General features: G+C 45.9%; 1 protein-coding gene across 2 annotated transcripts in view; it reads right to left on the reverse strand.

The window, feature by feature from the left end:
- The window catches only part of LOC138798336 (store-operated calcium entry regulator STIMATE-like), a 55,818-nt gene extending 55,419 nt beyond the window's left edge, over window positions 1–399 (reverse strand). For both annotated transcript variants that reach the window (XM_069978765.1, XM_069978766.1), the window contains exon 1: window positions 158–399. In XM_069978765.1, coding sequence (XP_069834866.1) covers window positions 158–308 — 151 coding nt within the window. In that variant the 5' untranslated portion in view covers window positions 309–399. The remainder of the gene's footprint in view (window positions 1–157) is intronic.
- Window positions 400–18,909: the final 18,510 nt, after the last annotated feature.

An 18,909-nucleotide genomic window follows, 5' to 3' on the forward strand; every position in this document is an offset into this window, starting at 1 on the left:
TACAATTACTATATGGAGAACTCAATACATCCATGCTGGTTGTAGGAGTGCAACAACAGCTAAAAGTTGCCTGCTTTAGGCAGCGGACACACAGCGCCCCCCTATACGGAGCGCACACGGAGCACCCACATGGCGGCGCACATCCAGCTATACTTACACATCAGCGTACTGAACGCCACCACAGCCAGCACCCCCTGGATGAGGACCCCGAAACGATCCATCAGCGCCCCGTTATCACAGCCCTGAGGGGTCGCCTTCACCAGCTCCGTCATGTTCCCGTCCTTCAGGAGGACTCCCTGACCCTCCATGTCCGAGGGAACGTCCGGCTGCGGCTCCAAGCAAGGAAACTCTGTGAACTAGTGCTCCGTGTAGACAAAGGCAGGAGACCTGTGAGGAGGCTATGGGAGGCTATGGGGAGACTGTGAGGAGGCTGTGAGGACACTGTGAGGAGGCTGGCCCCGTCCTCACCTCCTGCCTGCTCCACTCCCACCCACGGCTCCGTCCCAGTGCAGCCTCCACTATCGTCCTTCACTCCTCCAGCTGTGCTGGGGCCGGATGGGAAGCTTATTGTCATTGTTATCACCTATGTGTTTACTGAAACAGCTAGACAATGGGATGGCTGTACTGGGCAGACATACACATGGCCCTACAATACACATATCCCTACATACACATATCCCTACATACACATGGCCCTATATACACATGGCCCTATATACACATATCCCTACATACACATATCCCTACATACACATATCCCTACATACACATGGCCCTATATACACATATCCCTACATACACATATCCCTACATACACATGGCCCTACATACACATGGCCCTATATACACATATCTCTACATACACATGGCCCTACAATACACATATCCCTACATACACATGGCCCTACAATACACATATCCCTACATACACATGGCCCTACAATACACATATCCCTACATACACATGGCCCTACAATACACATATCCCTACATACACATGGCCCTACAATACACATATCCCTACATACACATGGCCCTACAATACACATATCCCTACATACACATGGCCCTATATACACATATCCCTACATACACATGGCCCTATATACACATATCCCTACATACACATGGCCCTACAATACACATATCCCTACATACACATGGCCCTACATACACATATCCCTACATACACATGGCCCTACAATACACATATCCCTACATACACATATCCCTACATACACATATCCCTACATACACATATCCCTACATACACATGGCCCTATATACACATATCCCTACATACACATGGCCCTATATACACATATCCCTACATACACATGGCCTATACCTATATAACTACAGCTCCAACCATGCCCTGACAGCCTGTGTAGAACTACAGCTCCCAGCATGCCCTGACAGCCTGTGTATAGCTACTAGTCCCAGCATGCCCTGACAGCCTGTGTAGAACTACCAGTCCCAGCATGCCCTGACAGCCTGTGTATAGTTACTAGTCCCAGCATGCCCTGACAGCCTGTGTAGAACTAATAGTCCCAGCATGCCCTGACAGCCTGTATAGAACTACTAGTCTCAGCATCCCCTGACAGCCTGAGTAGAACTACAGCTCCCAGCATGCCCTGACAGCCTGAGTAGAACTACAGCTCCCAGCATGTCCTGACAGCAGGGCCGCCGATAGGGCAGTACAAGTGGTACTGCCGTATGGGGCCCGGACCCTAAGAGACACTGGGGGGGGCCCGCCGGCCGCCGCCCCCCGACCGCTACGCTAGGGGGGCCCGCACGGCCCCCCTTGCCACCTGTTTTTGAGCATCCCGAGAAGCTGCGGCCGCGCAGCTTCTCGGGATGCACTGATCACTTCGATGTTCCGCCCGCACATTGAGCGGGCGGAACATTAAAGCGATCAGAATACAGGAGAAGGACCTGTCAGCGTCCTCCTCCTGTATTCTCTCCCATAGGCCGCCGGCACTTCATACCAGCAGCCTATGGGAGGCCGGTCCGTGACCTCTCCAGCAGGCGTGATGATGTTACGTCATCACGTCTGCCGGAAGTCCCGTCCCTGCGGCTCGCAAGATGGAGCCCGAAGAGGAGGAGGAAGAGCTGCTGCCTGCACAGCGCGGATTAGGTGAGTAGGATGTTTGTTTTTTTAGGGGCACCTCTGGGGGCATTATTAGTGTATGGGGGCACCTCTGGGGGCATTATTAGCTCATGGGGGGCACCTCTGGGGGCATTATTAGTATATGGGGGCACCTCTGGGGGCATTATTAGTGTATGGGGGCACCTCTGGGGGCATTATTAGTGTATGGGGGCACCTCTGGGGGCATTAGTAGTGTATGGGGGCACCTCTGGGGGCATTATTAGTTCATGGGGGCACCTCTGGGGGCATTATTAGTATATGAGGGTACCTCTGGGGGCATTATTAGTTCATGGGGGCACCTCTGGGGGCATTATTAGTATATGGGGGTACCTCTGGGGGCATTATTAGTTCATGGGGGGCACCTCTGGGGGCATTATTAGTGTATGGGGGCACCTCTGGGGGCATTAGTAGTGTATGGGGGCACCTCTGGGGGCATTAGTAGTTCATGGGGGCACCTCTGGGGGCATTATTAGTATATGGGGGTACCTCTGGGGCATTATTAGTTCATGGGGGCACCTCTGGGGCATTATTAGTATATGGGGGCACCTCTGGGGGCATTATTAGTATATGCGGGCACCTCTGGGGGCATTATTAGTATATGGGGGCATTATTAGTGTATGGGGGCACCTCTGGGGGCATTATTAGTGTATGGGGGCACCTCTGGGGGCATTATTAGTGTATGCGGGCACCTCTGGGGGCATTATTAGTGTATGCGGGCACCTCTGGGGGCATAATTAGTTCATGGGGGCACCTCTGGGGGCATTATTAGTATATGGGGGCACCTCTGGGGGCATTATTAGTATATGGGGGCACCTCTGGGGGCATTATTAGTTCATGGGGGCACCTCTGGGGGCATTATTAACTCATGGGGGCATCTCTGGGGGCATTATTAGTGCATGGGGGTACCTCTGGGGGCATTATTAGTTCATGGGGGCCACCTCTTGGGGCATTATTAGCTCATGGGGGCACCTCTAGGGGCATTATTAGTTCATGGGGGTACCTCTAGGGGCATTATTAGCTCATGGGGGCACAGCAGGGAATCCTACATACAGGGGGCACAGCAGGGGATCCTGCATACAGGGGGCATCCCACACAGCGCAGTTACTATGGGAGCCTACAGGGGGGAGAAAGGAAAGGAAGTTGCTAGAAATGTGCGGAGCCTAAATTGTTTGTCTCGCAGGTTCTAAGGGGATGAAACGTATCTGGAAGGAATCATCATGGAGGTCTGGGCCGGATGGAGAGGAAAAGGGAAAGTGACGCTTCAGATCAAAGAAGACATCACCGGTGAGTCACTGTATGACAGTTTTCTTATTTTGTAGAACATTATTTAGTAGGGGCGCCCCGAGGTGACAGCTACTACATTATCTGTACTCAGAGATATCACTGTGTTATCTGTTGTGTTACATAGGACTGCAGGTGACTACTACATTATCTGTACTCAGAGATATCACTGTGTTATCTGTGGTGTTACATAGGACTGCAGGTGACAGCTACTACATTATCTGTACTCAGAGATATCACTGTGTTATCTGTGCTGTTACATAGGACTGCAGGTGACAGCTACTACATTATCGGTACTCAGAGATATCACTGTGTTATCTGTGGTGTTACATAGGACTGCAGGTGACATCTACATTATCTGTACTCAGAGGGATATCACTGTGTTATCTGTGCTGGTACATAGGACTGCAGGTGACATCTACTACATGATCTATACTCTGAGATATCACTGTGTTATCTGTGCTGTTACATAGGACTGCAGGTGAAATCTACTACATTATCTGTACTCAGAGATACCACTGTGTTATGTGGTGTTACATAGGACTGCAGGTGATATCAGGTGATTTCTCCAGGTTGCAGAAGTTCAAACTTCATCGTGCCCTGGTGTGCTGGTGTCTGTATGTCTGTATACATGTGTGCTGGTGTCTGTATACATGTGTGCTGGTGTCTGTATGTCTGTATACATGTGTGCTGGTGTCTGTATACATGTGTGCTGGTGTTTGTATACATGTGTGCTGGTGTCTGTGTGTGAGATCAATTCTAGAGAATTCTAGGCTCATATATTCCATTTTCCCCAGTGGCTTAAAATGTAACCTCTGTTATACAGTTATAAAATTATAGAACCTAAATGTGAACAAGGTGCAATTCAAATAGACACTTACTTGTATAGCTGTCTCTTGTGCTCTGTATGCAGTGCATTATATTCACCCTTGCAACGTACAATTTATAGCGTGTCTACAAGCCCAGCGGGGCTCATTATCAGGGCCGGACTGGGACTTAAAATCAGCCCTGGCAATCAGACCCCAGCAGCCCACATACCATATCATGGATATCCGTGTAAAATACGCGCTGTAGCAAATTCTGCTTCATTTAGCCATGTCCCCACTACTCCCTTAAGCATGTGAACCCCACCACCAGCACCTAAAATTAATGCTATAACATAATCTGCTGTGGATTTGATGTGGCATATTTATGCATTTATTTTAACTGATTAAATCAGAAGCATCAAAACCGCAATGGATTAGGTATGAACGTTCCCTTAAAGGGAACCTGTGAGGTCTATTCCAGGTACACAGCTGTAGATCCCAGCGTACAGATCAGGGACCGGACCTTTAGTCCATTGTAAACTATTATAATCATTCTTTTAATTACCAGCTGAAGTGTCAGAGAGGCGGAGCTGAGTCACAGCAGCACCCTCTGCCCCCGCCCCTTCCTGCTCTGACTGATGGACGTATAGGTTAGTGCTGCTGCTGCGGCTGCTGTTGTGAAACTTTAGTCGGTAATGAAAAGGACAATTATAAAAGTTTACACTGGACTAAAGGTCCTGTCACTATTGTCTGCTGAGATCTACAGCCCTAGACCTGGTACGGACCTCACAGATTCCCTTTAAAGGAGAAAAACATAGCCACTTTCTTCCAGAAACAGCGCCACACTCTTCTTCAGTTTGTGTGAGGTATTGCAGCTCAATTCCATTGAAGTGAATGGAGTGAATTTGTAATACCTTTACATAACCTGAAGACAGGGATGGTGCTGTTTTTGGACAAAAGTTACTATATTTTTTAAATCCCTTTTATCCTGACTATGTCTGCACTCCATATAATGGCGGTATAAGCAGTAAGGTTTTAATTATTAAAATGTGTCTGCTGGTTGTGATCTCATGTGTAATCAAAGCTTAAAAATAAGCTGCTAGATAGATATTTCCTACTGGATATCTATCTATCTATCTATTTATCTCCTGTCTGTCTATCTATTTATCTCCTGTCTGTCTATCTATCTATCTATCTCCTATCTATCTATCTATCTATCTATCTATCTATCTATCTATCTATCTATCTATCTATCTCCTATCTATCTATCTATCTCCTATCTATCTATCTATCTATCTATCTATCTCCTATCTATCTATCTATCTCCTATCTATCTATCTATCTATCTATCTATCTATCTATCTATCTCCTATCTATCTATCTATCTCCTATCTATCTATCTATCTATCTATCTATCTATCTATCTATCTATCTATCTATCTCCTATCTATCTATCTATCTATCTATCTATCTATCTATCTCCTATCTATCTATCTATCTATCTATCTATCTATCTATCTAGAATTTTCTGTGCATGATAATACTGTCATAGTTAATAACACCAGTAAGCAAATATTATCCCCATACTGTACACGTTACTGCCATACTGTTACTAAGCAAACCCAGCAATATTGCCAATACTACCAGTATATAAGTAACAAATAATATCACCACACCATGAGCACGGCCATTACCACCACATAATGACTAATACCGCTACACTGTGACTGAATACAATCCACTATATACAACACTAATATTACCAATAATACGAGTAATACCATCACACCATGCCCACTACCCTCAGCATACGGTGACTGGATAATACCACTATACCATCACACCATGCCCACTACTCTCACCATACAGTGACTGGATAATACCACTATACCATCACACCATGCCCACTACTCTCACCATACGGTGACTGGATAATACCACTATACCATCACACCATGCCCACTACTCTCACCATACGGTGACTGGATAATACCACTATACCATCACACCATGCCCACTACTCTCAGCATACGGTGACTGGATAATACCACTATACCATCACAACATGCCCACTACCCTCAGCATACAGTGACTGGATAATACCACTATACCATCACACCATGCCCACTACCCTCAGCATACAGTGACTGGATAATACCACTATACTGGCACCAAATAACAGCCACTATATAAAGACCAATATTCACCCAGAACAGTGACCATAGAACACAGGTGTCACACTCCAGCTGTTACAGAACTACAAATCCCATCATGCCTGGTCAGCTAAAGCATGACGGGAATTGTAGTTTTGTAACACCTGGAGGGCCGGAGTGTGACACCCCTGATACAGAAGTAGATCCCAGCTGTATAATGGTTCTGCAGACCTTAAAAGTGATGATTACAATTACATTCAGTGACTCACAGTAGGTGTCTTCTCTGCATGAAGAGACGTCCACTTTTCCTTTTCTTCTCCATCTGGCTCCGGCCATCATGAAGGCTTCTCTGGCCATGACTCCTCTCCACGGGATCTGCCAGACAGACATTTTAGGCTTCTTGCTTCAGCAACATCCTCATCTATACATCCCCCCCAAATAGAATAGCCCCCCCCCCTCCACTGCACATCCTTCCATATAGAATAGCCCCCCTGCTGTACATCCCCCCATATAGAATAGCCCCTCCTTGCATCCCCCATATAGAATAGCCCCCCGTGCATCCCCCCATATAGAATAGCCCCTCCTTGCATCCCCCATATAGAATAGCCCCCCGTGCATCCCCCCATATACAATACCCCCCCTGCATCTCCCCTATAGAATACCCCCTCCTTGCATCCCCCCTATAGAATACCCCCTCCTTGCATCCCCCCCCTATAGAATACCCCCTCCTTGCATCCCCCCTATAGAATACCCCTCCTTGCATCCCCCCTATAGAATACCCCTCCTTGCATCCCCCCTATAGAATACCCCCCCTGCATCCCCCATATAGAATACCCCCCCTGCATCCCCCATATAGAATACCCCACCTGCATCCCCCATATAGAATACCCCACCTGCATCCCCCCCATATAGAATACCCCTCCTTGCATCCCCCCTATAGAATATCCCCCCTGCATCCCTCCATATAGAATACCCCTCCTTACATCCCCCATATAGAATACCCCTCCTTGCATCCCCCATATAGAATACCCCCTCCTTGCATCCCCCATATAGAATACCCCCTCCTTGCATCCCCCATATAGAATACCCCCTCCTTGCATCCCCCCATATAGAATACCCCTCCTTGCATCCCCCCTATAGAATACCCCTCCTTGCATCCCCCCTATAGAATACCCCTCCTTACATCCCCCCTATAGAATACCCCTCCTTGCATCCCCCCTATAGAATACCCCTCCTTACATCCCCCCTATAGAATACCCCTCCTTGCATCCCCCCTATAGAATACCCCTCCTTGCATCCCCCATATAGAATACCCCTCCTTGCATCCCCCCTATAGAATACCCCCTCCTTGCATCCCCCCATATAGAATACCCCTCCTTGCATCCCCCCATATAGAATACCCCTCCTTGCATCCCCCCATATAGAATACCCCTCCTTGCATCCCCCCTATAGAATACCCCTCCTTGCATCCCCCCTATAGAATACCCCTCCTTGCATCCCCCCTATAGAATACCCCTCCTTGCATCCCCCCTATAGAATACCCCCTCCTTGCATCCCCCCATATAGAATACCCCTCCTTGCATCCCCCCTATAGAATACCCCTCCTTGCATCCCCCCTATAGAATACCCCTCCTTGCATCCCCCCTATAGAATACCCCTCCTTACATCCCCCATATAGAATACCCCCTCCTTGCATCCCCCCATATAGAATACCCCTCCTTGCATCCCCCCATATAGAATACCCCCTCCTTGCATCCCACCCATATAGAATACCCCCTTCTCCTTGCATCCCACCCATATAGAATAGAATACCCCCCCCCCCCCCATGGCCACTAGTGAAAGAGGTAAAAAAAAAACACACATTCTCACCTTTCACCTCGCTCCCCAGCAGCTTCTTCTTCCCGGATGTTCGGTCCACAGCTCTTCTCCCCGGTGCAGAGCGGAGGCAGCTCCTCTCCTGTTTCTGCTCCCAGGTCCTCAGCGGTGCGTCAGGGAAGTGACGTCAGCCGCTGGGGACCTGGCAGAGGTGCCTACAGACGTGCCTGCGCGCGGCACGTCTGCGGCCCCGGGCCGGCCCTGACACCTTCCAGATGCCGGAGGGGGCTGAAGACCAGCCCCCCCGCTCTCCGGCCCAGCCCGCTCCTTACTGGCAGTGCCGGGGGCCAATGGCTCCCTGGCTCTGTCAGTCAGAGCGCAGCCGCTACAAGCTGTGAGCGTTCATCTTGAACGCTCACAGTTAAAGGGCCAGGGCGCCGGCCCTCTGCACAGGCTGAATGAATAGCGCAGCTGCCGGCTGCGCTATTCTTGCAGCCACTGCTGAGGGCCGGTGCACATGGGGGCCAGGACCGGCGGCCCCCGGATTGGTAATACTGGCAGCCCAGCGGGCATTTGCCCGCTTTGCCAGATTACCAATCCGGGCCTGCTCATTATGATGGAGACTAAAACTTATACAAGAGTGGGGTAAGGGTTCCCCTGTATTCAGAATGCTGTTGAGTGCTAGGCAATGCCCCGTCTGGGATTATTGAATTTCGAGGGTCTATGCAGAGCAGGATAAAGACACCTCTGCTGCACAAACAGGATCTCCTAGAAAGCGTTCTCACCGCCATGTATTCGCTATCACTGGCTTGGGTGAGCTAAACTAGTCTGCCTGGGGGGGGGGGTGATTTGTATATGCTCACTAACATGGAACAGACTCATTATATTAGCCTTATCAACATATTCTATGTTAGTGAGCATACCGGGGGGGGGATATTGGTGAACATATACAAATCAAACAGCCCCCCAGACCCTCGAAATTCAATAACCCCAAACGGGGCATTGCCTAGTACTCAACAGCATTCTGAATACAGGGGAACCCCTACCCCACTCTTGTATAAGTTTTAGTCTCCATCATAATGAGCCCCGCTGGGCTTGTAGACGCGCTATAAATTGTACGTTGCAAGGGTGAGTATAACGCACTGCATACAGAGCACAAGAGACAGCTATACAAGTAAGTGTCTATTTGAATTGCACCTTGTTCACATTTAGTTTCTACAATTTTATAACTGTATAACAGAGGTTACATTTTAAGCCACTGGGGAAAATGGGGAATATGAGCCAGTTCTCTAGAATTGATCTGAACCAAATTATACCTCCCAGCAAGGCGTGGGTCGAACACACAATTTTTTTTTTTTTTAATAATGTGGGGGGCCCAGACACTTTGGTTGTATGGGGCCCCGAAATTCCTGATGGCGGCCCTGCCTGACAGCCTGTGTATAACTACAGCTCCCAGCATGCCCTGGCAGCCTTTATATAACTACAGCTCCCAGTATGCCCTGACAGCCTGTGTAGTACTACTACTCCCAGCATGCCCTGGCAGCCTGTGTATAACTACTACTCCCAGCATGCCCTGGCAGCCTGTGTGGGACTACTACTCCCAGCATGTCCGGACAGCCTGTGTAGAACTACTACTCCCAGCATGCCCTGTCAGTCTGTGTAGGACTACTACTCACAGCATGCCCTGACAGCCTATATGTGTATAACTACTACCCCAGCCTGTATGTGTATAACTACTACTCCCAGCATGCCCTGACATCCAGTCACCCCCAGCTGCCCCAGTCCCCCTCAGTCACCCCCAGTCTGCCCCAGTCACAGAGGGAGCACTGTTAAACTGGGAAACAACACAGTTGTTGTCTCAAACGTCATTAAAATAGTATCTGCCACTGTGATTTTTTTTTTTTTAATCGAGATTTAAATTGAGAATTGACCAAATGTTTTTCTTTTAAAATCGAGATTTTATTTTTTGTCCATATCCCCCAGCCCTACTCCCAGCATGCCTCTATGTGGCTGTGGTAGAACAACGACTCCCAGCATGCTCCTGTGTGGCTGTGGTAGAACAACAACTCCCAGCAGGCTCCTGTGTGGTTGTGGTAGAACAACAACTCCCAGCATGCCCCTGTGTGGCTATGGTAGAACAACAACTCTGGCTTGGTGGTACTCGGGCTGTCTCCATTTTCCCCCACAGAACAGGAAGACTGCGGGAGTCAAATACTGATGATTTGAGTTCGTACGAACCTGAACATCAGCGCTGTTTGATCATCTCTAGTAGCTAGCAGACTACATTCCAACCAGAAAAAACACTAAACGTGTGAATGCAGCCTAAGGCTGATATCAGCCCATGCAAAAAAGAAAACAATCAGCCAAGGAGCCGGCAATCATTCACTTGTTGGCTGATCATTGTTTTTCAGCAAGTTCATGCTGAGCAAAAGAGGCAGAATTTCAAGTGGAGCCTGTGCCATGGACGCCATTGAAACCCCATTGAAACAATGGCTCGGGCAGAATTTTAAGCGGCGTCCGCAGCATGGTTTTTACTTGGAATTCTGCCTTGTTTGCTCAGTGTGAACAGGCCCTAAAACTCATTGACAGCCAGTAGCACATCACTCTTTGTAATAGATTATGCACGTCCAACAGCTGATTAAAGAGGTACTCCGGCATCAGTATAAAGAAAATAAGCCATGCTTACCTCTCCGCGCTTGCCCGGTGTCCTCCTGCCTTGTTTCTGTGTCACCTACTACAGCCACTGCTGACACTTCCAAACTCGTCTCTACAGTGACAACCCGCTCAGCCAATCACTGACTGAGATGGGACAGCACTATGGCCAGTGATTGGCTGGGAAACGCAGATACAAGGCAGGAGGACACTGGTAGAGCAAGGATAAAGCATCTTTATTATTTTCTATATACCGACTTCAGAGAAGCCATTTAAGCGAGGGCTGCACAGACATCACTAATGATGTCTGTGCAGCCCTGTCCACACAATTATTGAGCCATGTAATAGACTTTGTGTGCAAGAGACGATCTAGCAGATTGGTGCTCGCTTACCCCATGCATCAGGCCATCTAATATGGCCCATAAGGTCCCCATACACCTCTGGCTGTCAGTTAACTCTCCCGCCCGCCACCTGTCCTCCGCACACACAGAAATGTTTGTCATGGCTGAGCATTCCTGTTTTCTCTATGGAGAGGGGTAAGCCGCAGTGAGAGCACTCTTGTTGCGGCTTATCACTCTCTAAACAAAGAGGTCATTTGTGATTTTCAATCATGGCTGACCCCATCACCACAAAACCATCTGTGGATTGTGGTTATAGACAGTCCCATACACGCCAGACTGATGGCCAAATCCGAAAGTTTTTGACTGTATGTAGCATCTAATAGTGCTGTCCAATTCTTTTCCTGATTTTATTTATGTGTTGGGGTGGGTTCACACTACGGAATTCTCACGGATAAACTCAGCGGAATTCCGCAGTATGTCCGCACATGCGGCCGTGCCATGTCATTTGACATGTCATTTCTTTCGGAGGATAGCGAAATACGCCGGCCCATAGAATGGTGTCTATGGAGCCGTCAGAAAGGTGCACGGCCGTGCGCGCGGACATACTGCGGAATACCGCTGAGTTTATCCGCAAGAATTCCTCAGTATGAACCCACCCTAGTATTTGAACTGTGCTTTTGTTTCTAAGCAGAGACAGTATCTCTATAGTCTGAATAGTGAAAGATATTTATAGGTTAAGATATGCAAATATATGGGGATAATGGGAGCCCGACTACAATGATGTGTCCTAGAGTGTTAAGTATTTGCATTATTATCCTATTATCCACTGTTATCAAAAGGAAAACAATGGTAAATGCAAGGAAGAGACTTGTGTCCTGTTAAGTCATCTGAAGTGCAGACTGATAAGAGGCCATCACAGAGATTTTTTGCTTGATAACACAATCCATTAGAATTTTGATATCAGTCCAAAAAATGACAGGTGTTTGGAGCCAATGGAGGAACAATGGCCATACACATTACACTGTACGAGGTCGTCACATTATTATGACTTCATTATTTCAACAACGACAATGTTTAGCTAATTAAGTAATACCTAAAAGTAAAAAAACCATGTCACACTCCAAAAAAAGCACACCAAATTACTCAAGAAATTCATACATCACACCACACGAAAAAAATGACATGAATAGCGACCGCACAAGAAATGTCAATTCACGCAATGGAGCTCCATCGTGTGCAGCTGTGAAATCGGATCTTATTGATGAGTGCTGTATTAAGTATACTGCACTGATCTCTATGGGAGATCACAGCAATAATAATAAAAGTACCCGGGGGACTAAAAGTTAAAGTATAAAAACTAAAAATAAAGTTTTTTCAGTAATAAAAAATCTCCTCTCCTAATAAAAGTTTTTTCTCCCTTCCCATTTTATAAATAAATAAACAAACATATTTGGTATCGCCGCGTGCACCCTGATCTTGCATGATTATTGGCGTAAGAGCAAAAACCTGCCAAAGTGCAAAAATTATGATTTTTTTTGTCAAATGAAATCCAGAAAATTTGTAATAAAAAGTGATCAAAAGGTTGCATATACGCAAGCAAGGTACAGCTCATGGTGCATAAAATGACACCTCACACAGCACCATAGACCAAAGGATAAAAGTGTTATAATGATGGCAATAGAGCAATTTTAAACACATTTATTTTTAAAAGGTTTTAATTTTTTAAAAGCCATCAAATCAAATAAAAGTTATATAAGTTACATATTGATGTAATCGTACAGACTTAAGGAACATAAATAACATGTCACTTTTACCATAGGATGAACGGCGTAAACACAAACCCCCCCAGAATGTAAACAAATTCCTTTTTTTTTTATTTCACTGCACAAATAATTTTTTTCTGGTTTCACAGCATATTTTATGGAAAAATTAGGTCTGCCATTGCAAAGTACAATTAGTAGTGCAAAAAATAAGGGCTCATGTGGGTCTGTAGGTGAAAAAATGCAAGTGCTATGGCCTTATAAACACGGAGAGGGAAAAAAACGGGGAAAAAAATGAAAATTAGCCTGGTCCTGAAGGAGTTAAAGGACAACTCCAGCGCTGCAAAAAAGAAAAAAAACAGACACACATTTTATACTCACCATCCCTCCAGTGAGTATACCTGAATCTCCTGACGTGCCACATCCCCCTCAGCTTTGGCCATCATCTTTGGATCTCCCTCACTTCCGGGTTCCAGTGAAGTGAATGGAAGAGAAAAGGCTGCCGGTGCACATGCCAATCAGGGCTGAGCAAGCTGGAAGCCATGTGATGCTCTCCAGCCAATGAAAAGGCTTCTGGTGTGCAAGTGCACCAGTTAGTAGCTTTTCCCTCCCCCATTTACTTTACTGGAAAACTCTAAGGAGGAAGAAGTGCAGAAGTACGGTGGGGGGGGGGGGGGCGTTATGGGGCCAGATAGCTTATAAACATACATTAAAAATTATATAAATTTTTAATGTGTGTTAATAAGCAAAAAAAAAATGCAGGAGCCTTCCTTCCTTTATTTGGTCTTATAAACACTGATGTAAAATACTGACCGATATGTTGTCATGTGCATAGTCAATGGAGTTCACATATTTCATTATGTAAAGTTTACAGATTTTTGTGATATGTCTAAATAGAGTTGATTTTTTGTAACTCTCAATCAGTGGAGGCTGTGAAGAGTTGTTATATGTAAAAAGATCTAGTAACTAGAAATCTGCATCACTTTAATTTACTGTCATTTCCTTTCAGCTCCTTACGCAATCCTGGAAAGATTCCCGAAACCATACAAACAACTTGAAAATGGACTACTGCCTAGAAGAGAGCAAAGAGCAGGAAGACATGTTTCTGGCAGTATTACAGCGAAGAAATGTAAATAATAAGGGAACCAACAACAAACAAAACACATTAAATTTTCTTCAAGGTTAACATGTAGAATTTACATGTGCGAGAAAACGGCGTACAAAACAGACTGGTACATTGAGAGCGCATCTTGCTGTGAGGGCTTACAGTCAACAAGGTGAGGGAAGACAGACAGTGGCAGCTAGTCACAATGTGGTGTCGTGTCCACAGAGGTTGTAGCTGAAAGAGGTGGGGGGGTTTTTCAAGTTGCTTTTAACCTCTTAAGGACATATGACGTACCGGTACGTCATATGTCCGCACTTGCACTTCAAAGCGGGGCCGCGCGGCGGCCCCGCTTTGAAGTGCCGCGATCCCGGGTGCCGCGAGTAGCCCGGGACCGCTGCTATTAGCGGGCACGGTCTGATCGCCGTGCCCGCTAATTAGCTAATCGGAGGCAGCTGTCAAAGTTGACAGCTGCCTCCGATTACCGGAGGCAACGTTTCCCTGGGGTCTAGTGGGGGAGATCGCTCCTCCGGGACCTTGTCCCGGAGGAGCGATCTCCGTTACTGATGCCGGCCGGGGACGCGTCCAAGATGGCGCCGTCCTCGGCTCGGCACTCGTTCGTTTTCGGCTGCAGCAGCCGAAAGCAAACGAGTGCCGATCTCATGGATCTCTGCAGCATATCTATGCTGCAGAGATCTCAATGAGAGATCACAGTGTATATACTAGAAGTCCCCCAGGGGGGCTTCTAGTATATGTGTAAAAAAAATAAATAAAGTGTTGTTAATAGTAAAAAGCCCCCTCCCCTAATAAAAGTCTGAATCACCCCCCTTTTCCCAGGTTTTAAATAAAAGTAAACAAATAAATAAATAAATAAACATGTTTAATCGCCCGAACTATTAATTAATCACATTCCTGATCTCGTACGGTAAACGGCGTCAGCGCAAAAAAATCCCAAAGTGCAAAATTGCGCATTTTTGGTCGCATCAAATCCAGAAAAAATGTAATAAAAAGCGATCAAAAAGACGTATATGGGCAATCAAGGTACCGATAGAAAGAACACATCATGGCGCAAAAAATGACACCTCGCACAGCCCCATAGACCAAAGGATAAAAGCGCTATAAGCCTGGGAATGGAGCGATTTTAAGGAACGTATATTGGTTAACAACGGTTTGAATTTTTTACAGGCCATCAGATACAATATAAGTTATACATGTTATATATCGTTTTAATCGTAACAACTTGAGGAACGTGCATAATAAGTCAGTTTTACCCCAGGGCGAATGGCGTAAAAACACATTTCCCCCAAATAAAAGAAATGCGTTTTTTTTTTCAATTTTACCACACTTTGAATTTTTTTCTGGTTTCGCAGTGTACTTTATGCAAAAATTCAGCCTGTCATTGCAAAGTACAATTAGTGACGCAAAAAATAAGGGCTCATGTGGGTTTCTAGGTGGAAAAATGCAAGTGCTATGACCTTTTAAACACAAGGAGGAAAAACCGAAAACGTAAAAACGAAAATGGGCCATGTCCTTAAAGGGTTAAAGGTCTTGATGGTGGGTAAGAGCTGGATGTATTGGGGTAGTGAACTCCAGGGTACGTAGGAAGCTTGGGAAAAATGATGGGCGGACCAGGAGAGAGCACATTGGAGGTTTTGTGAGGATCAGAGGTTGCATGAGGGATGGTAGCCGGATCTCAAGGCAGAGATGTATGTTGGAGACAGGATGGAGATGTCAATAGTTAACAGTTGAGAATAAATTTGTTGGGCAACGGGTAGCCAGTGAAGAAACACAGGGGAGAGGTAGTCGGGCAGCAAAGTTTGGGGGTATTCCATTGAAAATCTAGGTCGCTTGAGAAAACGACCTAACGCGAAATGTGCGTCGGGGTTACGGACACCAGATACCACGATGGGTAAGCGGTCTCTATGATCTTGTTAGATACTATATGGGTTATGTAGTTTTGCATGTAGTAAACCTAGGAGGCCATGTGGATACACTGCATGGGTATACATAATGATTGAGACACTTACATTATATGTTGTGATGATCATGTGATTTCTACATTATGGTTTCTAGGCTGTCATTAATTACTGGATCCTTTTTGCACTACAAAATATTGTTTATGAGGTATATTTTTAATCATGCTAATAAAAATGATTAATATTTAAAAGTTTAGCTTTGTGTTGTGTAATTGTTCTATAGTAAAGCTATCTGTTGTGATATATTTTGTGGACCCAATTACATTATGGTTAATAAACTCTGCTAGACAGAGACCAAGGTAAATATTGAGTGTCCTTTGGAACTATTGTGTATAAACTATGTAATAGCCCACCCATAGCTTCACATATGGTCAAAGCAAGTGATTATGTGTTCTCTGGCATCTTACCCCCTTAGCTAAGCGGAGTCCACTCAATCTTGCGCCTTCCTCCTGGTCCCCATCTTCCGAGACATGGATCACGTGTCCTCTGCTCTTCAATGGGCTGGGTTAGCAATTATAATCCTGCCCACTGAAGAGACGGAAGACAAGTGACCCACTGACATCACCTTTAGGCTGGATTCACACTGCGTTTTTGCAATCCGTTTTTTTCATCCGCTTTTTTTTGCAAAAAACGGATCCTTTTTTTTTTTGACGAACACAAAAACGTAGCTGACACTACTTTTGCGTCCGGAAAAAAAACCCGGATCAAAACGGATGCACACAAATGCATCTGTTTTTTTCATCCATTTTTTTTGCAAAAAACGGATTGCAAAAACACAGTGTGAACCTAGCCTTAATGGGTTTAATGCAGTTTAATTGTTTAGGGATTTCCTTTGGAGTACTGGTGGGTATAATAATTTGTCTTGTTTATTTGTTCTACGAATACATAGTGTACCGTGAGGTTTTCTTGCACCTAGTTATTATTGTTTCAGTTGTCTGTGTTTCAGTTGTTCTATAGTATGTAAACACTGGATATAGCCTCTGCTTCCCCACTGTATACAGCACTACTGCTGGGTTATGTATATACTGACCCCTCTCCTATGTTATCTGCAATTTGGCCCAAATGCCAGGAGGAGTTGGGAGAGTACTGCCAGGAGGTGTAGCATGAGGATTGCCAGAAGGTGTGGCAGGAGGGTCTGCTTCTTCCAGCAGTTTCTCCTGTTCTGAGCAAGCCTCCTGGAGGATTGGGCTCCCTCTAGTGGCTGGCGTGCGCCTGCTTACCTGTATTTACAGTATAGCTCAGCCTACAGGTTCTGGAGAATTCCAGGCTGTTCACCTGAGGGTATATATAGCCACAACCTCCACATCTCGGTGATCAGTTGTTGGTGTGTCAGTCAGCAAACCATGTGCGTCTCCGTATGGAATAAAATTTAATTGCAAGTTACAGTGGTGAGTGCCGGGAAATTCTTCATATTATGGTATACTACTATCCACGCGCACCACATCCTGAAGAGCTGACTTGCTTTGCATAGTCAGCAAACCACATCTGTGCTCCCTTGCTATTTGCCACTTCTTCGCTTCCTAGCGTTCTTATAGCCATTTGGATCTTTCTCCATTTCTAATGCTCCATTTGTCTTCTCTCATTTTAAAGTGTGACCACTGAAGAAGAGCATGTGAGGCAGGCTCTGTAAAAACCAAGGGCTCCTCAGATTCCGCTCCTTGGAGAAAGTTCATCAGCACTCCTTGGTGATCCAAGGGATCCACAACCTCATGCTTTTTCCATCCTTACAAGGAGTAATGCTAAGAGGTGTTGCATAAGTAATGCCAGGAGGTGTTATATGACTATTGCCAGGATGTGTTGTATGAGTAATGTATGAGTAATGCTAGGAGGTGTTGTATGAGTAATGCTAAGAGGTGTTGTAAAAGTAATGCCAGGAGGTGTTACAGGTATATTGCCAGGAGGTGTTACAGGAGTATTGCCAGGAGGTGTTGCATGATTAATGTCAGGAGGTCTTGTAGCCCTTTACCCCATCCATCCTTGCTGCACAACGTGCAAATGAAGAGTGTCTTTTCGTTACTGTATATTGCCAGAAAAAATGCCACGCCATAGAGCTTCTCTGAGATGGCTTTGGTAAGCTTGGTCTCAGCCAACCAGCCAACCAACAGGCCTCTAGGTAGCCGGCCCTGGTTGTCTGCCACCTTTTTCTTCGTACTGTCATGGCCTTCAGTCCATCAGGGATCTATGACCTTGTGATCATTGTTTTGGGCCAGTAAACCATTCACTTTATCTAATAAAATCAGATTGATTTAAATTTAAATGTGTGTATATGCATAAACTTTACAAAGTTGAGAAGGTGTCAGCTGTTGGAGTTCTTCCATACAGAGTGGCATCTCCCTACATCAGTGATGCCCATTTAGCCGGCACAATTAATTTTAATCACAGCAACAGTAGTATATGTGTGGGCACTCCGGTCTCTCGAATGCAAACACAGGCTTGGCACTAAGAACTAACAGTTCATCACATCATAGGAGGTACTCTGCTATAGTCACACACAAACAATCCAGAAAATAGATGTCAGTAGCGGCACTCATCAGCTTAAAGGAGTTATCCAGCACCACAAAAACCATGGCCACTTCTTTCCAGAGACAGACCCACTTTTGTCTCCAGCTTGGGTGGGGTTTAGCTGCTCAGTTCCATTGAAGTGAATGGAGCTTAATTGCAAACCGCACCTGAACTTAAAGTGACTCTGTAACCACAATCTGACCCCCCCAAACCACTTGTACCTTCAGATAGCTGCTTTTACTCCAAGATCTGTCCTGGGGTCTGTTGGGCAGGGGATGCAGTTATTGTCATAAAAAAACATAAAAACTTTTAATCCTGCAGCGCTGTGTCTAACGTCCGGGGCTTACATTTGTATATGCATTAGGCTGGCTC

This window comes from Dendropsophus ebraccatus, chromosome 1 (assembly GCF_027789765.1).
Source record: "Dendropsophus ebraccatus isolate aDenEbr1 chromosome 1, aDenEbr1.pat, whole genome shotgun sequence".
In the NCBI taxonomy this organism is placed as follows: domain Eukaryota; kingdom Metazoa; phylum Chordata; class Amphibia; order Anura; family Hylidae; genus Dendropsophus; species Dendropsophus ebraccatus.